At 54.9% G+C, this 24,414-nt stretch overlaps 9 protein-coding genes across 9 annotated transcripts; 6 read left to right on the top strand and 3 right to left on the bottom strand.

Moving 5' to 3' along the window:
• The first annotated feature begins 628 nt into the window (after positions 1-628).
• Positions 629-2,185, top strand: F5Z01DRAFT_361718 (uncharacterized protein). The gene has a single exon (XM_046259308.1). It carries the CDS (start codon positions 810-812, stop codon positions 1,800-1,802), a length of 993 nt encoding a protein of 330 aa, XP_046114365.1. The 5' UTR covers positions 629-809; the 3' UTR covers positions 1,803-2,185.
• A 1,743-nt stretch (positions 2,186-3,928) lies between these two features.
• On the top strand, positions 3,929-6,643 carry F5Z01DRAFT_361481 (long-chain acyl-CoA synthetases &). Its single transcript, XM_046259306.1, has 3 exons — positions 3,929-4,605; positions 4,656-5,077; positions 5,133-6,643. Exons 1-3 carry the CDS (start codon positions 4,166-4,168, stop codon positions 6,290-6,292), a joined length of 2,022 nt encoding a protein of 673 aa, XP_046114364.1. The 5' UTR covers positions 3,929-4,165; the 3' UTR covers positions 6,293-6,643.
• Positions 6,644-6,886: 243 nt separating this feature from the next.
• Positions 6,887-10,365, bottom strand: F5Z01DRAFT_361599 (uncharacterized protein). The gene is made up of 2 exons (XM_046259307.1): positions 7,868-10,365; positions 6,887-7,813 (listed from the first exon to the last, which is right to left on the bottom strand). The coding sequence occupies exons 1-2, from the start codon at positions 10,076-10,078 to the stop codon at positions 6,929-6,931; spliced, it is 3,096 nt and encodes a 1,031-aa protein (XP_046114363.1). The 5' UTR covers positions 10,079-10,365; the 3' UTR covers positions 6,887-6,928.
• Positions 10,366-11,182: 817 nt separating this feature from the next.
• F5Z01DRAFT_677741 (uncharacterized protein) lies at positions 11,183-13,513 on the top strand (the record flags this gene model as incomplete). Its single annotated transcript, XM_046265390.1, has 5 exons — positions 11,183-11,253; positions 11,303-11,435; positions 11,489-11,773; positions 11,823-12,579; positions 12,636-13,513. 5 exons carry the CDS (start codon positions 11,183-11,185, stop codon positions 13,511-13,513), a joined length of 2,124 nt encoding a protein of 707 aa, XP_046114362.1.
• A 644-nt stretch (positions 13,514-14,157) lies between these two features.
• Positions 14,158-15,058, top strand: F5Z01DRAFT_693998 (histidine phosphatase superfamily; the record flags this gene model as incomplete). Its single annotated transcript, XM_046266235.1, has 2 exons — positions 14,158-14,801; positions 14,856-15,058. Exons 1-2 carry the CDS (start codon positions 14,267-14,269, stop codon positions 15,056-15,058), a joined length of 738 nt encoding a protein of 245 aa, XP_046114361.1. The 5' UTR covers positions 14,158-14,266.
• Positions 15,059-15,467: 409 nt separating this feature from the next.
• F5Z01DRAFT_640192 (uncharacterized protein) lies at positions 15,468-16,454 on the top strand (the record flags this gene model as incomplete). The annotated part of the gene is made up of 1 exon (XM_046262507.1): positions 15,468-16,454. The coding sequence occupies one exon, from the start codon at positions 15,468-15,470 to the stop codon at positions 16,452-16,454; it is 987 nt and encodes a 328-aa protein (XP_046114360.1).
• A 923-nt stretch (positions 16,455-17,377) lies between these two features.
• F5Z01DRAFT_677738 (putative glycerol kinase) lies at positions 17,378-19,130 on the top strand (the record flags this gene model as incomplete). Its single annotated transcript, XM_046265389.1, has 3 exons — positions 17,378-17,559; positions 17,628-18,631; positions 18,700-19,130. 3 exons carry the CDS (start codon positions 17,378-17,380, stop codon positions 19,128-19,130), a joined length of 1,617 nt encoding a protein of 538 aa, XP_046114359.1.
• Positions 19,131-19,714: 584 nt separating this feature from the next.
• F5Z01DRAFT_640190 (mannose-1-phosphate guanyltransferase) lies at positions 19,715-21,034 on the bottom strand (the record flags this gene model as incomplete). Its single annotated transcript, XM_046262506.1, has 4 exons — positions 19,715-20,611; positions 20,675-20,821; positions 20,914-20,957; positions 21,028-21,034. The coding sequence occupies 4 exons, from the start codon at positions 21,032-21,034 to the stop codon at positions 19,715-19,717; spliced, it is 1,095 nt and encodes a 364-aa protein (XP_046114358.1).
• A 2,331-nt stretch (positions 21,035-23,365) lies between these two features.
• On the bottom strand, positions 23,366-24,119 carry F5Z01DRAFT_677736 (uncharacterized protein; the record flags this gene model as incomplete). Its single annotated transcript, XM_046265388.1, has 2 exons — positions 23,366-23,721; positions 24,089-24,119. 2 exons carry the CDS (start codon positions 24,117-24,119, stop codon positions 23,366-23,368), a joined length of 387 nt encoding a protein of 128 aa, XP_046114357.1.
• Positions 24,120-24,414: the final 295 nt, after the last annotated feature.

The raw sequence follows: 24,414 nt of genomic DNA, 5'->3' as shown, positions 1-24,414 counted from the left end.
AGCTGTTGTAGGAGGCTCTGTAGCTTTTTCAACTCCCATAACAGCATTGAAAATTCACTTATGCAGTGATATATGTCGAGTAAGACTTTGGACCTCGGTATCTAGCGCTGTAGCTCCTAAAAGGGGCTTGCATAGGACATGGAGTGAGTGCACGCTGGGCCGTGGAAGATGCTCTGCATGCCACTGTCTAGCATTCGTCCATATGGGTTTTGGTTGCCTGGAAGGTCTTCCGAAGAATTCAAAATGAAAACGGCGGCACAAGACGAATTCCTATTCGGACAAGGTTCACTCCCCCTGACCTTCGTCTCTGGGCGACGTCCCATGCGTTGTGGCCCAATATAATACAAAGCCGACTCACTTTCATCCAGGTAGGTGCAATTGAAGATCCCAATCAAGATTAGATGGCGTAGAGAAAGAGACTCGTCTTCCACAAGACCTCGAGTCTTGCATGTTATATAATCACCTGCTATGGGATATGGACACGGGTGACCTGGACCTGCGGGAGGACGAACCAGGACAACGCAAACCGGGATGACCACTTAGACCGCGAGCTGAGATCAAACTGTTTGATGGAATCAGCATTGAATTATGACCTTCTGAGGTTTAGCTTCATAGACACTCTTTGTCAGCCTTGCCTGGTCAAACTTTTGAGTTGCGCTTAGGGCACGCAAGGTCACGAGTGATTCCGCTTCTGGCTTTGAACAAAGCATGGCTATCAAGGCTTATCCAAAGATGGATTGGCGTCTCACTGAGCTAGTAGATTCACCTGGGTCTCCTAAGGTATCGTTCTCGAGTGCTGGCTCCCCTTCATGTCCTGCGGCCGACCCTTCCGCATCCGCCGTATGAACCTCATGGGAAGAAGCAGAATGCAAAAGCCCAACAGCACGAGACGTCGAGATATCGTCGCTCAGAAAATAAGCTCACGACTGGGCAGACTACGGATCTCCGCACCCGTATCGGAGCAGCCGCCTGTCCCAGTTCATTTTGATCGGCCCACGCAGCCCCCAGCAGCACAACTGATCACGAAGCTACCGGTTGAGTTGATCAAACACATTATCAGCCACTTGGACGATGTGAGCAAGGCCCTGCTCTCCCAAGTATCCAAATTATTTGAAGTCTTGCTCTCGTTCACATACCCCGTCGAAAAATGGCCAAAAGCAGATAGGTCTCGGTTCCTCGCATGTCTCACTCACGACAAAGCCGACAGGTGGGTGTGCGAAGATTGTATGAGATCCCATGCCGTCAACTTCCTCGACCTGCGTCACCAGCCTGAACTCTGCAATTGCCCGTGGCTGCGCAGGCGCAGTTTTAGCATCGGTGCTTTCGATCTTCAGCGTTTGTGGCCGCCTCTCGTAGATGGACGGCATGTCCAGCTGGCGTTGAAGTATGTGAGACTACGGCCAGCCCTCTCAACGCAACAAGAGCATCATCTATCGCGGCTCCTGTCCTCATTTATGGGCTGCATGCGTGCAAGCTCCCCCGGACGGCCGACACACTCCTACAAATATCAGCTGTTTCCCAGAATTGTCCACTCGAGATTCATGCTCAAGGTGGTCTATGAGTTTCCCCCCTGCACTTCCCGATGCCTCACATCCTCTGAACGCCTGGAAATGGCTGAGGATGAGGCTTTTGTGTTGAACATTTGCCCTCATCAAAGCCTCATGCGTTCCGTGCAACAACGTTACATCTGCGCGCGGCAACACGAAGTAGGGCCCCCTCCAACAAGGAGCCACAGGATGTGGCACCGGGGGTGGGAACGAGACGTTCGGTATTTTGTTCACCATTCAAGTGACAGCTGCTGAAGGTGTGCATGGTGGCTGTCCCTTCTGCGCGGCCGACTTTGTCGTCAGCAGCACGCAGACGGCGATGACCGTCCAGGCCTGGTACGATTGTGGTGGCGAAGGCCGAGTTGGTACGCGCGTGCGACCAGTCAAACGCAGCTGCTTGGGGGCGCCAGACATCGACGAGCATTTAAAGGATCAACTGTTGACGCACCGCGATGTGCGCCAGATGTATGAGACGGGGAAGCCTGGTTTGTTCCACCAACGACTCTTTGCTCTTGCGTAAGGAAATGGTCGAGCCACGATATTGCCGTGCCAAACATCTCGACAATGGAATAATAATGCGTTCCTGGCCAGGAACGGTGGGGGTATATTCATATTTAATAGTCAACCGACGGAACTGAATCTTTATTAGCTAGCTAGCCAGGATGAAGGTTGATAATATGAACCGAACATTGTAAAATAGTAAATGGTCTGACTAAAATGGCGAATCTGGCAAATTCCAAAGCATGTCAGTGTAATCTGTTTAAGTGCAATGGCGTTGACGGGACTCACAGCCTCATACCGCGTGGCTCCCACTGACATTTATCTTCTCGACGTCAGTAATAAGAGTACAAGAGACGAGAGAGATCTTGAGGAATGCGGGATGTGAGCCAACCAACCGGGTGGCAGGGTTCGTATATTCGCCTCCGTTTTAGGCAAGTCTTTCGCTTTGCGCCAAACGAGCACGACTTGTACGCTGAGGCACAAAGGTGGTGCGGCACTGGTCCCTGGGGGGGGGGCAATCCAGAGCGGTGGTCACTGATGAGTGCGCAGTTTCTTCTTTTCGAAACCGAGGAGCCGAATCGCATGTGAATTCCGGACCGAGGAATGTTACCTCTATCCGTGGTCCGTAGAGTGGGAGTTGACGGACGCGGACTTCGGCGTCAGATCGAAACCCGCGGTTCAGTATCTCCTAAAATTCAGGGTCGCGATGGAAGATCAGTCAGCAGAGCAACTCCAGTCTCCGACACCCAAAGCATCCCCAGGATTATGACCTTGGCTACCCGCAGAACCCGAGTGACAGCGCCTTAATCTCATCAATGTTAGACAAACCACGCTGGCTCCTGTTTACCGCAGGCACATACGTACATCTGCGTCCTCAGTAGTAGCCTGCACTGCGGTTCTCAGTTGTCCATCGCATCAAATTCTAGCGTGTTGGTGGTGGCTGTGAGGCAGCTGACCCTTCATCAGGTTGGCCAAGTAACTTGGGTAGTCTGGGGTCTTCCCCGCATCCATAGTCGATTGCCAAGGACGGCTGAGAAGGCCATGCCTTATCATTTCTTCAAATTCAAGACTGCGGGCTGTGAGCCGTGGGTCGTGAATCGGGTCTTCAAGGTGTTTGTCGAGATCATCTCGTCTCACGTCGACCGGTACATGCAATCTGCCTCTTGAGCGGTGCTGTCCATAACTCCATAACTTCGAGAGATACTGCACGGACGGGAAGGCTCTCCACCAAGCGTCTTGGTGAGGGTGAACTTGCAGGTCTCGACTTCCTGGGCAGCAGCCCTACTTAGGCATCGTGCATTTCTTGGCTTTGTTGAGCAAGACAAGCTTTTCGTCAGGTCGAGTGACGGCCTATGGGAGGAGGGGAAGGAGGGCTTGGTTCTGCGTGGAAATATAAGGATCCACGGCCATTGAAGCCGTGCCGTTGGAGGATCCCTGCAATGTCAAGACGGCTGAGCGCAGAACACCTCATCTCATTGGTCCCAGTGGGTGAACGTCGCTTCCCAGCAGACGTTGGCTCTTGAAGACAACTTTTCTTCTCTGGTCGACGAAAATGTGAATTGGCAACGGCTGGAAACGCTTGTCGAAAAACCTCCGATGATCGACGATGTGGATGCTCCAGGCAGAGGTGACGCAATTCCATGTCCACTGCTCACGTCGTTGTGGCTCAGGCAGGTTGGGGGGGGGGGAGGTTGAGCGTCACTTGGCCCCCTGGCGCTCATGCTAAGCCACTGGAGCTGCAGGCCGGGCAGCTGAAGTGGAAAACCCCAGACAAATACCAAGCTTTACAGCCAATGGGAAGCTTGCTTAGCCCTGTGCTACCACCAACTGGCCCCGCCCCTCACCTGTCGATATGTCGCTGGGCGCCACAGCTGGCCTGAGGAAGCCCTGGCCACCTCAGATCTGTCTGTCCAGTCGCCCAGCCTCCAGCCTGGTCGGACTCCTCCTCCTTCGTCACTATAGACAATTCCGCGGGCCCTCATTCCGTTTCCAACCTCCAGCCCCTGCTCTCGTAGTCGCCATCTCATACGACAGAGCTCGGCAATTACACCACAAGCTCGCCTCTTCTTCATAACCCAGTCGTCCTTGAGCGATCGACCTCGCGACCGACTATCGTCATGGATCACACCTCGGGTATTATGCCCTTGAACCAGGTGCACAGCCCGCCGTTCACCGTGGAAGCCAGTGGCTTCGAAAAGGTCCCTGGCGAGACGATCCCCCGTCGTCACCCTCGATTCAAAGATGCGTTGCGCGACTCGCCTGCCGAGGGCGTCCATACCGTCTACGACATTGTCACGCGCAGCGCGCGCATCTACCCCAACCACACGGCCGTCGGCTACCGTAACCTCGTGAAGCTGCACAAGGAGACCAAAAAGGTCCAGAAGAATGTGGACGGCGAAGTCCGCGAGGTCGACAAGGAGTGGCAGTTCTTTGAGCTGACTCCTTTCACCTTCTACACCTATACTCAATACCTGGAGCGCATCCACCAGGTTGGCGCTGGCCTGCGCAAGATTGGCCTCACCCCCGAGCACAAGCTCCATCTCTTCGGAACCACCAGGTAAGCTCTGCGCGGCTGTCTCGATGCCAACAATGCTAACTCAGTATCAGTGTCAGCTGGATCACCATGTCGCACGCCTGCGCCTCGCAGTCCATCTCCATCGTTACGGCCTACGATACTCTCGGCGAAGAAGGCGTTGCGCACTCTTTAGTGCAGACCAAGGCCAGCACCATGTACACGGACCCGCACTTGCTCAAGACCGCTACTGGCGCTATCCGCAAGGCTGATGTCAAAACGGTCATTGTGAATGCCGAAAGTGTCTTTGCCAACGGTGGCGAAGTTGATGCGTTCAAGAAGGAGAACCCAGACCTCGCCGTTTACACATTCGAGGAGCTACGCAAGCTCGGTGAGGAGAACCCAGTCGATCCTGTCCCTGCCAAGGGCGAGGACCTGTACTGCATCATGTACACCTCTGGATCGACCGGTCTCCCCAAAGGTGCCTGCATCAAGCACGAGTCCTTGGTGGCTGGTGGTGAGTACACCCGATTAACCACGTATACGGCACCCAGCTAATCCTTTTTTTTCAGTAACCGGCCTCTGGACCAACGTCGAGGAATGTGTCAGCGACAAGGAGGTGATTCTAGCCTACCTTCCCTTGGCTCACATCTTCGAAATGGCCCTCGAGAATTTGGTCTTGTCGATCGGTGGTACCCTGGGATACGGCAACTCCCGAACTCTTTCCGATACCTCAGTCAAGAACTGTGCTGGTGACATGCGCGAACTGAGGCCGACCGTCATGGTCGGTGTGCCCCAGGTCTGGGAAACCATCAAGAAGGGCGTCATGTCCAAGCTCGACACATCAAGCCCTCTGCTGCGCAACCTTTTCTGGGGAGCCCTCAGTTACAAGAGCTTCATGTCCAAAAACAAGCTACCATTCGCAAGCGCCCTCGACAACATCGTCTTCAAGAAGGTCCGTGACCTGACTGGTGGCCGTCTACGCTTCACCATGAACGGCGCTAGCGGTATCTCCGACGAGACCAAGCATTTCCTATCGCTTGTCCTGGCCCCGATGCTGGCTGGATACGGGTTGACCGAGACGTGCGCCAACGGTGCTCTGGGGTGCCCTCTCGAATATTCTTCCACGGCTATTGGCCCGGTTCCCGCCTCTATCGAAGTCAAGCTTGTTGCGATCCCCGACATGGGCTACGAGACGGATAAGAAGGGCCAGGCGGCTCAGGGTGAGATCTACATCCGCGGAAAGCCCGTGATGACCGAGTACTATGACAACCCCGAAGAGACCGCCAAGGCTCTTACCCCCGATGGTTGGTTCAAGAGCGGTGATATCGGCGAGTTTGACAAGGACGGTCACCTCAAGGTCATCGACCGCGTCAAGAACCTGGTCAAGATGCAGGGCGGAGAATACATCGCTCTGGAGAAGCTGGAGGCTGTCTACCGTGGCACCCACTGTGTCACCAACGTTATGATCCATGCGGACCCCGAGCACTCGCGCCCCATTGCCGTCATCATGCCCAACGAGAAGGTCCTTGCTGAAGAGGCCAAGAAGCTGGGCGTCGACGAGCACAACATGTACCACGACAAGAAGGTGAACTCCATGGTGCTCAAGGACCTCCAGAACGCCGGTCGCCGTGGCGGTCTGACCGGCATGGAAATTGTCGCCGGTGTCGTGATCACAGACGAGGAATGGACTCCTCCTAGTGTAAGCCCCTACCGCCTCGAGCCACTATGAAAGCATGACAAGCTGACAAATTACAGGGTCTGGTCACCGCCACGCAGAAGCTCAATCGCAGGGCTATCCGCGATACCTTTGGCAAGCAGATTGACGAGCGCCTCAAGGCGCTGTGAGTAATGCAAGCGCCGTTATGAAGCGTGGGCATGTAGCGTAAGAGTAGAGTACTGAGCGTTCCCGACATTGTTCGTCATAACCAATTCTTCGTACTGTTCGACCGATTCTTGTTCTCAACAGAGGTCCTTAATATAAAGCTGGCGTTGCTCAGAGATATCTATTTGCCGTTTTGCTGCAGTTTGGAACTGCCGTGTTGTCTCATTTTGTGTTGTTCAGTGATAAATGAATGCCGCGATACATGCGAGTGAGGAGGTGTGGATTGGAGCCACACAATGGGCTGCGTAGGGGGGATTGCTACTCTAGAAATGTAGCTCTGGATCATGCTCATTGTAGTCTTGCTATAGGTCATTGTGTCGTATTCCAAACGAGACATGACAGAAAACGCCCTCGCCATGCAAACGCCATGATAAATTTAGTGTGGTATCTGGTTGTGTAGAAAGACACGCCCATTCAATCATGTAAAATCCTCAAGACGTACTGTCCAAATCCGCAACGAAGCGCTCACGCCTGATCGACACTTCAAGATCCGCTCTTCATCCTAAACAATGCCACGTACGGAGTACGAGAGCCATCTCTAAAAACCTTATTCGCATGGTGGCCCTGCAAGTTGGCCTTGGTGATCCTAGCATCGTCGCAATACAGCCACGCAGACCCGTGGGTGCGCGGGTCGCGCACATATGCCGTGTAGTGGCCCGAGTTGGTCGTATCACCGTAGTGCTCCACGACGGCTACGCATTCGTACTTGAAGGGTCCAATGAACGCCTTGTCGTCAGTTCGCATCTTGTCAGGGACTGCATTCGGCCGGGGGTGGAAAGGTGCCATGTCCAGCGTGTCAAGATCCCATGTTACCTCGGCCATGATCTTGCTCTGGCGAGAAATACCATATCTCTGAATCGTGACGAGCAGCAACGCCGGCATGCGGGGGAAGGCCCGCTGGATCGTCGCTGTCCTGTCTCCCGCCCGGCATGCGTCGCAGTGGAAACCCGTCAATTCCTCTGGAGCAGTGTAACGGCGGATCAACTTCTGTAGCGTGAGCTCGCGGTCTTGCGCGTCACGCTCACTGAGGTACAGGACGAGCTGCTTGATGACCCCCCATCTGTAAGTCGTGGTCTTGCACGTTTGACAGCATACCGACTGGACTTCCATAAGCCCACAATGTTGATCACTGATGGACCGCGAGGAGTCGCAGTATTTCGACCAGTACTCCAGCGCACCGTCGAGGACTGACTTGTTGCGCATATCGAGGGGTTTGTCCAAGTCAAAGGCAAGTATGTGTCTTTGCCTGTTGGTTTCTCTGTCTAGTTCATCCAAGACGAAGCTCATGAATTCATGGGCGTCGTGCTGGTGTGAGTCACCGAGCACTTCTTTGCTCTTGTCGTGCGTCGTAATAGATCGCGTGTAGTTCTAGGTGATTACGGTCAGCGAGAGCTCTCTGGTTGGACTAATGGGGATGCTCACCATCAAAGTTGAAGCCTTCATCACTTCGAAGTTACCTGTCTCCATCCAATGAAACAAAGTTGACAGAATCTGTGTCATCAGTTGAGCCTGATCCGACTGCTCTCCCTTCTTCCGTGGTACTTTGTATGTTTGTGCCCAATCAGTATACAGCAGTTCTCTGCCAATGCTCGAGACAATCAGCGACTGGAGGACACTGTTCGCGTAACACCAGTTGTGCGGGTTGTTCAGGCCGGTATATACCCTTTCCTTCTTCGTGGTCATCTGATCGAACGGTTTAGTTGACCGTGCTGACGCTACTTGGGCGCCCGCATCTCTGTTGGAAACGCCATCGTGCGGGTCTGAGCTTATGGCGTTACCGCTGTGGTTTGGCCGTGACACAGCTGGCTTCGGTTGCGTGAGAGGAGCGGGTAGGCCCTCGACAGCATGCCTGCCTGGCTGGTACTCGAGAGGCTTTACAGGCCTCGGCGGTCCTGCCGGCTGGCGTGGTAACTCGGGAACGGCAGCGGACGACATGTCCTCTGGTTCCCTGCTCACGTCTGGGAACCTGCGCAAGAAATCTTCTGTAGTCCTGTAGTGCTCGGTTGAAGCAGCCTTCTCCAATTCTTCGGTTCTCAGCTTTTCTTGCCATGCCCTTACGTCGTCTGGAGCCATGGGTCGCGCTCTGTACTTTGACTTTGTGCGGTTGATGCGCAGGCTAGCAGCATTTGTGCTAGAATCACTCGTCGAATCCAGCCCTCGCGGGCCCAGAAGATCGGCCCAGGCTTCGAGGCCACCCTTCAAGAGCAAGGGAGTTTGCTTGAGTTCACGGGCATAGCTGAGATGAACCAATGCCCGGTGCAAAGACATGATAGCAATCTCGTCTGCTGTTCGCGCCACCACTGGATATCCTTTCGATGTATCATCATAGAAGACGACAAGGTCAAACTCATCCCTTCTCTCAAACAAGGTTTGGTCTTGCCCTGGCGATAGGACCAGGCTCTCGGCAATGTCGTCCGCATTCAAGTCCGGCCTCGTCAAGATGTCCGGCTCGATGCAGATGATGGACCTGGACATAATGTGGCTGTCATCGAACTGTTCCCGGGAGCGAATGTCAATGATGAGAATGTTTTTGCTCTTCATGGCCTTGAAAAGCTCCTCGGCGTCTATCGTACGCTTCGCTAGGTCCACAGAGTGCCGAGGGGACGAAGCTGCAGAAGATTCCTTGAATACGCCATTGGTCGGCGCCGCAGGCTCTGAAGTGATCGAGTTTGAGTATACGGGTGTAAAGTAGTCTTTGCTGGGTGGCAGGGATGATGCACTTGGACTGCAGGATACCGATGTACTGGAGCCCGTCCGACTGAACCCTCGGGGCGTGCTGCTCGGCATGCGGACCGACTCTTCTGACATATTGCCGCGTACAGGACTGTAAATAGCATTGGGCATCTGAGGAAGAGAGGGGACCGAGCTGTCGATGCCAATGTTGGGCCTTTTCAGTTGTCCTGGCGGCATCTCTCGTGGGCCGACGGGCTTGAGAGGGTGTGCGAACGCGTGCGTCTTGATTCGTGGATCCTGCCCTGGTGAAGCTGCCGGGCCTTGTAATTTCGCAAACCGAGCGGCTAATAAATCGCTGCTCGCTGAAGATGCACGCGCATGATTGCTCTTTAAAGCATTGCCATGTAGGGCCTGAGGCTTTGGGCGCACCTCTGGTTTTCTTGCCGGCACCGGAGCAACACCATCCAGCTGTTGATTCGAAGGTTTGACAGAACCGTTGCTGTGAGAGGAAGAGGCTGAGCTAGGCCGGGGCACAGATCGCTGAACTCCCGTGATACGGTTGTTCTCGATGATTTTCTTCTTGATGCCATCGTACTGAGGCCACAGGCTTTTGATTTGCTGCAAAAGGGCTATATGCTTTTTGTGCAGCTGGCTGCTCTGGTTGTGTTGAATTTCGGGGTAATCACGGTGCCCCTCGATCGTTTGGACCGCAATGATGTACGAGCGCAAGTATCCTTGGAGTGCCTGCACATCCTTGTTGAACTCGCGCATCAACTCAGCAGTCTTCAGGGAGGACTCGCATTGTTCCAAAAGCTTCTTGATGCTCTGGCTCCCGTCAATGTCGCGAGGCGCTGCGGTTACATCATCAATGTGAGGTAGTGGCTGCGCAGTACCGCGCGCGGGACTTGCATTGGGCAAGCCGTTGGGTGCCGGCGAGGACGCGTGGTTAATGGCAGCCATGTGCCCTTCGTAGCAAAGGCGCCACGGTAGATGAAAGGTCGAGAGAGTGTCGATTTTGTATACGACTGGTATGTGCGCGATCTGCGACAGGTTCTATAGCGCGCAACTTCAACTCCACATGCAGGGCAGAAAGCAGAGAGCGACCGTAGTAAATGTCAGGGTAGCACAGAACTTGAGCTCGTCCACTGTGCATGAGAGTCGAAATCGAGATCGGTTTGCCGACGTTGACAGCGTGTTTTCGATGTAGGCTCAGGTCATCGCCCAGACTATGGATGGTCGTCGTTGCTGGTAAGGAATCATATTTCACAACGACAGACGAAGGAGAGACGTCTGGTCAGCCGTCCGCGAGCCAGAGCTGCTTTGCGTCGAGTGGTCGGTCGTGTGTCGTAGAAAGGTGGCGGAGACCAAGTCGTAGGTACGGATAGGCGACGCTGATGGCCACCCAGTTGTGGAGGCGTCGACGACTGGACTGTCGTCACGTCGGGCCTAGCTGTGGCGTCCATGTGTTGTGTACAGTCGAGACCCCTGGAGGAACCTGACCTCTCTCCCAATCCCGCGCGGCAATTAAGTACCAATTAGCTTGCTACGCGTCCCAGAATCTCATCCCGTGGCCCAACCCCGCTAAGGCTAAAGTGAGGTACTGGTTGGCATGCTATTCTCGTTGCCTGGCCCTCAATCTGATGAGCGCGTCCGTAGACATGGGAATTTCTACAAGACTGATACTGAAAGTCACCCGCTGCCATTGTCTCTATGAACGACCCGCTGTAGAATTCTGAGCATCGAAGCGTGTCCTTATGTTCATCTGTCGGCCAACCATTGCTCAGCCACAACTGTAGACCAACTGCAAGGCGACATGGGGAAGGCTGTGGCTGGGCCCCACCAAGGCGACCCCAGCTCCAACCACGTCACTCCAGTCATCGTTCCCCAAGCCTTCTGGGAGCTTCAGCCTAATCCATTCTACCATCATTCGCACTTTCGACCTCAAGGCCCGCGGCATCGCTATCGTCGAGCAACACAAGTGCTCTCTGTGACCGCGAACGCTTGTTTTTCTTTGATCTCCATATTGCACCACTGGGTTAGGTTACGCACGTCGACTTGCCCACAATGATGAGCTGGTGGTCCGGCAACAACACTGCCCTGGATGCGCAGATTGAGAAGGCGACCAGCAGTAGCCTGTAAGGACGCCCCATTTCTGTACGCGTTACATCTACTGACGGGATACAGGGAGGACATCGCACTCAACCTCGAAATATCCGACATCATCAGGTCTAAGACGGTCGGCCCAAAAGAAGCTATGCGATCGCTTAAGAGACGCATCGGCAACCCGAACCCCAATACTCAGCTCAGTGCCTTGAACGTGAGTCCTGAAAGACGCACAGTCAGTGTACATACGAAACTGACAAGGGCTAGTTGACAGATACTTGTGTCAAGAATGGTGGCTCACACTTCCTGGCCGAGATAGCGTCGCGCGAGTTCATGGACAATTTGACCTCACTCATGCAAGCGTCCGGCGCTGCAGGAGTTAACCACGACGTCAGGCAAAGGATGCTCGAACTCATACAGTCATGGGCGGCTGCCACCGAAGGGCGCCATGACTTGTCCTACATCTCCGATGTCTACAGGAACCTGCAGAAAGAAGGGTATCAGTTTCCCCCTCGGCAAACCGTCGCCAGTAGCATGATTGATAGCAGTGCGGTCAGTATAAGATCGGGTGAAAGTAATGATCAAGCTAATGCGTGGGTAGCCTCCCGAGTGGGCAGACTCCGATGTCTGTATGCGATGCCGAACACCCTTCTCGTTCACGAATCGGAAACACCACTGTCGAAATTGTGGAAACTGCTTCGATCAGCAATGCTCGAGTAAACTTGTCGCGTTACCTCATCTTGGCATTCAAACGCCCGTGCGCGTCGACGACGGCTGCTATGCGAAGCTTACTGGGAAAGGCCACAAGGAGCTTGATCGATTGCCAACCTATCCCCATAAGCAAAGAAGCACGTCCGTGATGCAACCACGCAACGCGCGTGTTGACGATGGATTTGACGAAGACTTGAAAAAGGCTCTTGCAATGAGTTTGGAAGAGGCGAGCGGTCAGCCGTCTGGGACGGTTGCTGCGCCGGTCACAGACAGCTTCAAGCCAAAGGGGGACGCCAGCGCCACGAAGCAGATGGAGGAGGAGGATGAGGATCTCAAGGCTGCCATTGCCGCGTCTCTTGCCGATATGGAAGAGCAGAAGCAACAACATCAGGCGACCTTGAAAGAGCAGACTTCAAATCCTCCCGTATCTTCCACGACGACCAATTTTACGCTCCCCAAGAACGACTACGAGCTGTCGCCCGTTGAGGCCGAGAACATCAACCTTTTCTCAACCCTGGTCGACCGTCTACAAACACAGCCACCAGGCACGATCTTGCGGGAACCACAGATCCAAGAGTTGTACGATAGTATCGGGAGTTTGAGGCCAAAGCTAGCGCGAACGTACGGAGAAACGATGAGCAAGCATGGTAAGTCTATTAGATGGTGAGACTTGGTGATCAGACCCGCTGACCTCGGCTGTTAGATACACTGCTTGATCTGCACGCTAAGCTCTCGACTGTCGTTCGATATTACGACAAGATGCTTGAGGATCGCCTCTCAAAGGCGTATAGTCAGCAGAACCTCGGCGGATACCAGATGCCCGGCCCTCGACAGCCATCAGGCCCCTATCCCTCGTTGCCTTCGCAGCATTATCCGCAACACGGGGGTGCCGAGAACTTCTACAACCCACACCATCAACCTTCGTACCCCCCATCGCAACCCTCCCAGCCGTGGCAGCAAGCTTCTGCAGTGCCGACGCCACAGCCGCATAGTGCCTCGTACGGTCCCGTCCCCGGTGCCACTCCAGGCCAATACCCTGCTCAACCGCATCTTCAGCGGACACCAAGCTGGCAGCAGCCGGCAGGACCCAAGGGTCAAGATGCCCACCAGCAACCACTCCACCAGCCAGGACAGCACGAGTACCAAAGCATGCAGGCACCCCAACCAGGAAGCGCTGGCACGCCGTCTCAAGATCCCCATGCCTCTTACTACTTTGGCAACCAACAGCGGGGCCAACCGCCTGCGGAACCATCAGCTCCGGGCCCAGCACCTGACGCCAGTCAATCGCCGTACCCGAACTTGCAGCAGAGTCAATACCATCCAGGTTCAGTCTCAGCGCAGCCACATCCTCAACCTGGTCAAACCCCAGCTCAGCCAGGGGCTGTTCAATCTCCTGCTGCCTTGCCTGCACAACCCAGCCAGCCACCTTACTGGCAGCAGGCAACTCCAAACCAACAGCCAGTACCTCCACCGGCTGCGAACCCAGCCTATACTGGCTACGCACCGAATTCCTTCCCGAGTGTACCGCAAGCAGAACCTACGAAACCGAATGCGCCCGAGGAAGCTTTGATTGAGCTTTAGTTGGATGATTCAAGCGTGGCGGCAGTGGCTTCTGCTCATGGCATTCTTGGGTGTCTTGGCGACGGCGTTACGGCGGACTGCTGGAGTTTCTTGATGGCAGAGGTCATTGTCATCTTAACGTGTTGTTGATAGTGGCGGAAGAGCACGCATCTCACCAGAGCTGGGCTTCTTTCCTCTCCCCCAGCGATCACGGGGGTCGGGATGCACTTGACGTTCCATAGGTCGAGCCAATGAATCTTCCGCCAAAATATGTCTTGGTTCTTCAAAGTGACGACGCTCACATTGGTAAAGAGGTGCATTCTAGCGCCTCGATATGAGTACGAGAAGCCATTGTGTTGATATGATCCCATCGAAGTCTAGCTGGTCTTTTGAATAGTCGTGTATGAGCCCTACTACGTACCGCGAACCAAGACACCCGAGCGGAGGAGATTTAAGGTTGCTAACAGAAACTCTTTTCACGGAAGACCGACGACCAATGATCATCGGCAGAAAGGCCACGGCCGTCTGCAAGTTACGGACTTCACAGCTCCGCCTCCGGCACCGGGGACGGAAGAGCGCGAGACCCACACTACGACGTATCGATCAGTCACGATCATCACGCATGGAGAGGCCCCGTGAGTCGGGTGCCTGTCATCCGCCGCATTAACTCTTCGTCATTTCTTTACCTAAGCAGGAGAACAGAGACCCTTCTCAGTTTGTATCACAGCCGCAGTCCATCGCCGCACGAATCCCGACTCCCTCGCTCACAAGAAGATGGCGCCGACAATCCACCTCGTTCGCCATGCGCAAGGCTACCACAACCTTTCAGTCGAGAACGAGGTCATCCGTGACCCTGACCTGACAGAGCTTGGTCTCCAGCAATGCAAGGAGCTCAGGGAGGCTTTCATCCACCACGACAAGCTCACTCGCCTCGTTGCCTCGCCACTGCGCCGCACCGTCTACACAGCTATCCACGCTTTCGGCGAGGACAAACTGTACCCCATCACGGCGCTGGACCTGCTCCAAGAAGTGTCCACTTCGCCTTGCGACACAGGCTCTGCCAAGGAGAAATTGGACGAGGAGTTTGGCAACAAGCTCGAGGTCAGGGGCGTGGACCCAGCCTGGACAGACAAGACAGCGGACAGCAAATTTGAACCCACCTTGGAGAAGTTGACAGCAAGAGCTCTGGAGGTGAGACGGGTGCTGAGAGATCTGGCCGGCGACGGTGACGACCACATTGTGGCGACTTCTCACGGCGGTTTCCTGCACTTCTTGACGGACGACTGGTTTGGCATCCCGTCAGGTCATGGTAAGTCTCATCCTAAACATGTCCCAAAGTGCTCAGAAACTCACGAGACAATAGCTACTGGCTGGAATAACTGTGAATACCGCTCTTATCAGTTCGTTGACCCAACGGGCAAGGACGAGGACGCCGCTCTGCAGGAAACCCCTGAAAGCTGGAGGCGTCGCCAGGGGCTCCGGGTTGCGCCCACACGGACGGAGCAGAAGGAGATGAGGGCGGCGGTACAGAAATCAGTGGCACCCTATTTGCACATCAGCGCTTAGGACCATCGCGGCTCGGCCCTGGGTGATAGCGCGGGACAATAGAGACATAGACAATAGAGACCATGTCTGGAGAATGCGCGACGTCTGCACATGTGACGGCTGCCTGGAACTCAGAACAAAGCTGGAAGGAACGAAGAAGTTGACATGGACTGGGATAGCGACGTTTCTCAGGTGGCGGCCTAGAGCGCAATCGCTCTTTCCCTTTTGGCCGACATTGGGCGTGAACGAGCCGCATGGGAAGGTACGACGAGCAGGCCCTCAAGCCTCGCGGCCAGGTTCCAGAGACTTGCACTCTGCATTCTATTTTATTCTTGGTCGTCGATGCGCCAGAAAAAGCCTTCATCTACGTCGAGACGTAAGCTCAGATCAGCCCTTGCCGAGGACTACTTCAATTCCTGCTATATCCAAGATGGGTCCAAAAGTCATAGAGAACACGACGCTGCACGACTATTATGCCGTCCTTCCATCGCCCGCTCATGGTCACCAAGAGTGCGGCATGACACAGCTGCCACAGATGAATGAATTTGGCCTGGACTCGATCAGAGAGGGTGATGAGGACTCCTTCTGGGATTTGACTGGCCCCCCTTCGAGTGGTACCCTCGACCTTTGTGGCGACATCCCAGACGACGACCTGGACGCTATGCTACAAGCTGGAAGACCTGTCTCTACCAGCCAGAGCAATGGCCGGGGTGATGAACAAGAGGTACCTTTTCAGGACAACTTCGAACCCGTCACACCGAGCCAGACACAAAAAAGACCGGATGGCGGCAGCACTCAGCTGCTTGATCTGGAGGTGACAGACGCCGAGCTAGTGGACATGGACGAAATGATCAACCTGGACGCCTTCTCCATGACCCCTGGATTAACACATATGTCCTCTGAAACGCAAGTTGGCGACCAGGAACCGGCTGTATTGTCGCCATCGCAGTCAAGCGACTCAACGATACCCCAATTCGACTGGACACTCGAGCCTTCTAGGACCTGCTTTCGGTTGGCCGATCTGAAGATCCTGCGAGAGTCCAAGCAGTTTGAATCTTCACCTTCCACGGTGTTCGAACTATTCGCCAGGGTCGTTCATTCAGCGCGGGAGAACTTTGGACATCGACAATACTTTCAGTTCCAAGATCTCTTGAGGGCTGAGCCGCCGTACGCGACAGGCGTGCTTGCCGGGTGGGATGCGGGCGGACCTGTTGACATTATGGCGCAGGATTTCAGGGAGATTCCGCCAGCTGGACGCAAATGTTACTGCCGGTGCAGGCTGACCAGGGAAGAGAGATCGCCGTTTGGCTGGGCGCTGGCCATTGTCGATATTCAAGAGGCAACCTGGGCCAAGATTCGACCGGTCATGGCCGCATTGGGCAAGGCACATTTGCTCGAGCGTGCTGCTCTGGGATGACTAGTTGGGAAGAATGCGTCGATCTGAAGGCTGCATTGGCAGAGTGTGATGGTGAACATGAACTGACTGAATGCGGGTGTCTTGTTCCTTCTCACCAAAAAGTACGCAGCATTATCACAACACTGGCTCGTTCTTCTTCTTTTGTGATTAGACCTCCTCAAGCTCGACTTGTTCTCCGCCATGTAATATTTTTAAAAGCCTCGCGCTTCCCCATGGGCACTTCTGCGTTGTGTCTGTCTCCAGCTTCACTCCAGAGATAACACACGTGGACGGCATCAACAGATGACGTCGCTCGTCTGTCCCATGTCGGGATCTCCACCCCGAGATGCTTAAGCTCCCCCGAATCGCTCAGACAATCTGACAAATGACATGGGAAACCATCAACCCTCTACTCCAAAAACCCCTCGCCAAAACTTTATCCATTCTGGAAAATTACTGTGATCGTGCCGCACCACGGGCTGCAGAAACCCCATTTATGCTCATTTCCACCAATTATAGAGCGTCCTGCGCGTCCGCGCTGGAGCCCCTCGCGCGAGCGAGACTCCGAATCGTCGAGAAATTGTCACAGACTCGTGAACATTTTGGAGTCCCCACTGACGTCGCCGTATCGCGATGCGCTCGGTTTGTCCGTGAGGGCCGTCGGGTTCCTGAGGTCGGGCTCCGATTATTATTGTTAGCTTCACGATGGCGTCCTGTCTTCGCGTGCTCTCTGGCCGAGGTTCAACTTCTTCATCCAGCTCGTCCCGGTTCGCCCAAGACAACCTCTGCTCTCGCGACTGAGAAGCGAACGCCCACCACTCTGTTGTTTATCTCATATTCACCATTCTGACGATAAGAGCCTGCGTAGCGCATCCGTCTCAGAGACAGTCTGCCGATCTACCTAGTCAGCCCACAGTCATAGAAGCAGACGTCAAAACTGCTCAATGGGTGACAATCGATTCCTCCCCCGGGATGTGGCCACAACCGGGGCCGAAAGGAGAGAAGGCTGGTTCGTGGGCAGTATAGACCAGGGAACCACATCCACGCGGTTCTTGATCTTCAATGGCGCTGGCGAGCCGGTAGCGAGCCACCAGATGGGGTTTGACAACAAGCACGCACACTCAGGGTGAGCACGTCCAGGCAACACAATCTAAACGTCGGAAGTTGGACATGAGCCTAACCAAACAATACCAGATGGCACGAACACGACGCGCTCGAACTGCTCCAGACCGTGGAAACATGCATCGAGAAGGCCGTAGAGCAGTTTGTGGCAGATGGCCACGACGTGTCGAGGATACGCTCCGTCGGCATCACTAACCAGCGCGAGACTCTGGTTCTCTGGGACAAGAACACGGGCGAGCCTCTACACAATGCCGTCGTGTGGCCCGATACCCGCACGGCGTCCATGGTCCGCGAATTGAAGACATGGCCAGGCGCGGACAAGGTCCAGGAACTCTGCGGCCTGCCTCTGTCCACGTACCCCTCCAGCGTCAAGCTCGTCTGGCTCCTCCGACACGACAAGGCGGTTAAGCAGGCGTACGACGAGGGCCGCCTGGTCTTTGGCACGGTGGACTCTTGGCTGATCTTCCGTCTGAACGGTGGTAACGATTGCGCGGACGGGCCTATTCACGTCACGGATGCGACAAATGCGAGCAGGACCATGTTCATGAACCTCCGCACACTGCAATACGACGACACCCTCCTCTCCTTTTTCAAGCTCGACCGTGCCAAGATCATCCTGCCCAAAATCGTCCCCTCGTCCCACGCCACAGAGTTCGGCGCGCTCGCGCGCGGTCCGCTCAAGGGCGTGTCCATCGCAGGCTGCTTGGGCGACCAGTCCTCCGCCCTCGTGGGCCAATGCGGCTTCAAGCCCGGTCAGGCCAAGAACACATACGGCACGGGCTGCTTCCTCCTGTACAATGTCGGTACGGAGCCCGTCATCTCCAAAAACGGCCTGCTCGCCACCGTGGCGTATGACTTTGGCAAGGGCCAGAAGCCCGTCTACGCCCTCGAGGGCAGCATAGCCGTCGGTGGCTCGGGCATCACCTTTCTGCAGAACAACCTGGGCATCGTGTCGAGTCCAAAGGAGGTGGACTCTGTCGCGCGCACCGTCCCGGACAACGGTGGCGTGTACTTTGTCACGGCGTTCAGTGGTCTCTTTGCGCCGTACTGGATTGACGATGCCAAGGGCACAATGTGTATGTCTCCTCGTCCCTTTTAACTCACCCCCCATTCGTGCTCGTAACTGACCTATTTGTGTGCCTAGTTGGCATCACAGCCCACTCGCAAAAGGGCCACTTTGCCCGCGCCACCCTCGAGGCCACCTGCCACCAAACCGCCGCCATCCTCGACGCCATGGCCACCGACTCGGGCCACGCTCTCGAGTCGCTCGCCGTCGACGGCGGTCTCTCCAACTCCGACCTCTGCATGCAGACGCAGGCTGATATAAGCGGAATCCCTGTCGACAGGCCGTTTATGCGCGAAACGACGGCGCTGGGCGCTGCCGTGGCGGCTGGGCTTGCGACGGGCGTGTGGGAGAGCTTGGATGATCTGCGCGAGGTGAACCGAGAGGGACGGACCGTGTTCGAGCCGCAGATTGGCAAGGACGAGAGGAGACGGCTGAGGGCCAAGTGGGAGCAAGCCGTGGAGATGTGTAGAGGATGGATCCGTGAGGATCTAGATGGTCCCTCTTCATAGACATGAATGCGAATCATTGAACAAGCGGACAAGTGGGCTGCGTAGGGGAATCATCGTTGCATTCATGATGAATTGCTCATCATTCACAAAGGCTATCCTAAGTGGCTACCGCCACTTGATAGCCGAAACACCTTGCGCAGGCCCAGAAGAGCCCTAGCGGACACAAAATCTCCTTTGCCTTTCTCAACCGGATCCAAACCACCTCGAGACGCCAGGGAATAGTCACTTGCAATAAAGACAGCAACCGTCGAGCGGTTGACAAATGCAGGTCGCACATATCGAGCCGAACATGCCATGCTCCATCCTCTCGTTCGCCTCCCATCCCTATTATAGCTGGTGAATAAAACAGAGTCGAATCTTCCGAATATGATGGTGTGAGTGGCGAGGATGTCTCTTTTTTTTTCTTTCTGGTTCGTAGATTGAGCGTCGATTGCTTTCAGGTGTCGTTTTTTGTGATTCTCATTAATTAAAGGTATACCGTCGTCCACCACTCCTTGTTCTTCGCCGCACGGGCTGGGCCGTTTTCCGGCTCAGAGTCCAAGTGGAAAAAAGGGAAATGGCCGTGAGCTTCTGCGCCTGCACGCTCACATGATAATGGCCGGGACGTCCACGTTGGCCTTGATGGACTTGTGCGGCAAGACACTGCCACCGTTGACGTAGATCTCGTCGCCAATGGTCACGTCGTCGCCCAGCACGGTGACATTCTCCAGGCGCGCCCAGCGGCCGACCGTGCTGTTCCAACCAACAATAGTCGATTTGACCCACGCGTGGTCTTTGACCTTGGATCCGCGCAGGAGAACGGAGCGCTGCAGACGGACACCGTCGCCAATAACCACATCGGGCCCAATGGTGACATTGGGGCCAATGCGGCAGTTCTTGCCAATCTTCGCTGAGGGGTGGATCAAGACGTTGCCGCCGTGCACGTAGGACTCTGTGGGAGGGGTGAGGTCCTTGCTGCCCTTCTTTGTCAACGAGGAGAGGTACAAGCAAGTACCGCTCAGGAAGTCCTTGGGTTGACCGACGTCCATCCAGAAGCCATCCAGGTCAAAGGAGTGCAGTTGGTGGTCGTTGGCCATGGCGGGGAACGTCTCCTTCTCGATCGACGTCGGGCGCAGCTCGATGCGCTCGAGCACAGATGTGTTGAAGAGGTATAGGCCGGCATTGATACGGTTGCCGACAAACTCGACGGGCTTCTCGACAAAGCGGTCGATGCGCGAGGGGTGATTGGGCTTGTGGACAACGACACCGTATTTCGAGGGCTCCTCGACCTTTGTGACGACAATGGTGCCCTCGTTGCCGTGGCTGCGGTGGAACTCGAGAAGCTCTTTGAAGGGGTAGTCGCAGATGACGTCCGAGTTGAGGACAAAGAAGGGGGTGTCGTCCTTCTTGAGGATCTTCTCGGCGAGCTTGAGGGGACCGGCGGTGTCGAGGGGTTCGCTTTCGACAGAGAACTCGATGTTGATGTTGTACTTTTCCTCGTACTGCCTCGTGTCAGATCAAAGCCAGCACCCCAGACCCTTGGGTGCGCATGTAGGAGAACATACCTCGGCGAGGAACTTTTCCATAATCTCGGGACGGTAGTTCACAGCCAGCACAATGTCGGTGACACCAGCTGAGACGAGAGCCTCAATCTGGTGCACGATCATGGGCTTGTTGGCAAACTCGACCAGCGGTTTCGGCAGTGTGAGGGTCTGTTCGCGCGCGCGAGCTGTCAGCCTGGAGCTCCAAAGAGGGACGATCGAGCATGCTGTCGCGGGCGCAGCGTGCACGCAAGGCCACGTACCAAGGGGCGGAGGCGCGTCCCGAAGCCGCCAACGAGGATAAGTCCTGCAAGCCAATTGTTAGCATCTCAGCGCTGTGAAACGAGAGCTGCACGGCGCAGGCAGGCGCGACGTACCCTTCATGATTGCGGTGTTGTGGTCTTGTTCTGGTTCTTGATCTGGAGCTGGAGCTGGGTGGTGGTCCAGTACGTGGCCACAAGAAAGGGGGCTCCAGGAAGGTAGATCTAGATGCGGGGCCGGTCGTCAAGGTGGTGAGTGTTGGTGAGTGTTGGTGCAGTCGCAAGCGTTGTTGAGGATTGAAAAGGCTAAAGAGAATGAGGTCGTTCGCTCAACGCTACGGAAACAAGCAAGACACTCGTGCTCAAAAGGTTATGATGGATAGTACAAAGTGAAGGTTAGGTGAACTGAGGAACGTGACATTCCTTGCTCTTTGGATTATTGGCGACACTGCCTGCTGTAGCACGAAAATACGGGGCATGCTGCCCGTCAAGGGTCCGCAACTGAACCGACCGACAGCCTCCAGCTGTTTGGCCGCTGGCGCGCCCAGTCCTGACCTATCAGGAGATGGGTACCTTCAGCCTAGAGTCGTTAAATTGGCTTGAATTCCGTCTAGGGTCCAGTCGCAGCTTCCCCAATCCACTGCCAGTCGACGACACGAGGCCTCGTGACGGGGAGGGGGGCCGCGACATGCCGGCCAATAGCACGCTCGAATTCGACCTGTGTGGCTCAAGAAAAGGCAAAAGACGCTGATTCCTCTGGTAATGGATTCCAATTCGATCCTCGAGCATGCACCCCCTTTTCTTGCCCACGTACAAGCAATCAATTACACCAGAATCGCGCCCCTTGTGTCCTCATGACTTCCTATGATACCCACTAGCCATCATCAAGCCAGCAAGCAGGTACTACGGATATCGAATACGACTAGACAGCAGCAGAACGCATCTGAGACAGTGTCACCAGCAAGCTGCAGCCAGCGCGGATGCCTTTCCGGTTCCTGACCCCTAGGCAATATCATCCAAGTTTTTGACCATTTGATTAACCCTTCCTCTCTGACTGACATGGGACCACGCGAGGCTGACATCTAGGTCAATTTAGGCTTTCTGTAAATGAAACATGTGATTTCGGCGAGCGCCGGACGCGCGGCTGGAAGCGGTACAAACCTAAAGTACGGAGTACGGAGTAATAAACCATTATATGAACTACGCGGTTATATGAGGGAAGGCATACCTTTCTAACGCTGTTGTGCCGTCGTAATTAGCAGCAACACCATGAAGCATCGTCACCATGGCGGTCGAGGTCGGGTAGACACTCAACCTGTTAGCAATGGCCACAGTTCTGTGACTCGACGTCTTGCATGCATCCATCACCCCACATTCAACGGACGCGGCTAGTGCCGCATCCTGGTTCCTTGGTGTCTCATAGTATCATATCAGTATCTATCAAGGACTTGACCATACCGTATCAAACTCTCAGCAGTCAGTCACAAGGGGAATCGAGACCCAGACGATCAACACAAGATGGGTTTCAAATTGGCCATGTATAAAATCGGACAGTCATATGCGTAATCATTATCATGAAACTTCTTTCTTTCGCGCTAATAATGACCCTATCGAATCCTGTGAGAAACAAGAAGCGATGCTGCTGTCTTCCTGTCCTGGAGAGTGTTTCACAGCTTGCAGGAGGTTAACCAGCCAAGTCATTCAAAACAAATGTTGCCATGAGATGTCGCTAGAATGAAGATGTTTTTGCTGTTGCAAGGTGCGTAACTGTCGGTCGCCCGTCATTCTTTGCGTGATCTTGCAGGTTTTCAAGAAATGCTCATGCCGAATCCAAAATCGAAATGCTTGCCCTGGTGTGGAACGCCAGCTGTTGGGCCATCAACGCCGGAGGTTGCACTGAGTCGTGATTCGCCCCGGTTTCGTCTTTGGCCTGATGAGATGTTCGTGCCAAGGCACTTGAGAGCAGGAATACCACGCTGCTGGTTCTGTAACACCCAGTATCCCCGGAGCAAGTCATCACCGGAAACGTGCGCAATTCAGGAATGAAAAATGCCGGCCGTGAAAATAGAAATGGAAATGTGTGGTTGTGCGTCGTCTAAAATGCAGCTCATGTCGTAAAGTCGTCATCAGTCGTTAAATATCGGTATCCTTCTTCTCGTCATTGTTTTTTGTTTATGGATGTGGCGTGAGTCGTTATCGCATCGGTAGCCTTGCGGCTGTTCGTTAAGTCGTTGCAAACTTTTGAGTGAATGGGGACGTCGAAGCACGGCAATCTGGTGACCGTGTCTTGTGGCAATTCCCCACCACCATTGAAAGAGCAATATCTTGATCGCTGAAAGAGCATTGGGACCGCGCGTGTTGTGTCTTCAGATGGCACTGTGACTGGGTTCGAAAGGGGTCCCGTCAACGTTCTGGCGTACACGCCCTCTCGACGAACAGACAGTCCATTGCCTCTTTAGTCGAAAGAGGCGGTCGAGCTGCTGCTTGAGTGGTTGCCTGAGCGGCGGCTGCTTCGACGGTCGCTGCTGTCGCTGGACGAAGTGTGGCGGCTCTTGTGGCGGCGGCCCATCATGTCGCCCGCTGGGAGCCCCTGAACGACGCCATTCCGCGCGAGCATTCCGCCATTCACGGAGAATTGGCGGCACACCATGAACGCGCGCATGGCAGCGTTCTCCTGCGCCAAACCATCCGATTCGTAGGCCAGATCGGTCTGGTACTCGCGTCCGTTCACGAGCACAAGACACGTGTATCCCGCCTGATCACGGTAGCACGCGTATGACGGGTCGCTCCAACCGCGGCGCCGGCAGAGGCCTACAGACGCACAGCATTAGCATCTTGCTTAGATCTCGCGTTGTAGAGCAATTGCAACACAAGGAACCACTGCATGGGCGTCCCACCAGGGGATTAGCTTTCCAACAACCGCAGTACATCCCAAGGTACAGAATGCCCGACCAAACTGCGTCGACCAGGGTGGAAAACCCCTGGAGAACGAGAGTAAGTCGACCAGATAATGCTTTTTGGGTAGCAATTGGAGCTGTGGATACTAGCATAGCAGGGCTGAGGCCGATATGCCATGTTCGCATTTCTTCCCCACACATACAAGCTGGAGGAGAGGCTTGCGTTGGACGCCCGGTTCGCAGCAGGGTGTGCTCGTGTTGCGAACAGACGGTGAACTTACTCTCAAGGTACTGCATGTAAAAGCCGCTCATGTTGCCGGTGTCAGGCAGACTCGCAGATGGCGTTTTTGTGGGTAGTCGGCAGGAACAAGAGACACAGCCTTGAAGCCTGGGTATCACGCTGATGGTGATGAGCTGGCAGAGGGTTGCAGGGCGACGTGGGGTTGCTCCAGATCGGTTAGCTGCGTCCGAGCCCAATATTGATGTAGGGCGAGAGTCAAAGCAAGAGGATATAATGAAGGATGGCCGTGGCTTAGTTGAGGAAGCTGATGTGAGAGAAGAGGGAAAATGGGCAGAGAGCTGGAAGGTGGTGAGCAGGATGGGACGT

This window comes from Emericellopsis atlantica (assembly GCF_019669845.1).
Source record: "Emericellopsis atlantica unplaced genomic scaffold F5Z01scaffold_36, whole genome shotgun sequence".
NCBI classification, from domain to species: domain Eukaryota; kingdom Fungi; phylum Ascomycota; class Sordariomycetes; order Hypocreales; family Bionectriaceae; genus Emericellopsis; species Emericellopsis atlantica.
The sequence above is the reverse complement of the archived record's forward strand: the minus strand, read 5'-3'. Positions and strand labels throughout refer to the sequence as shown.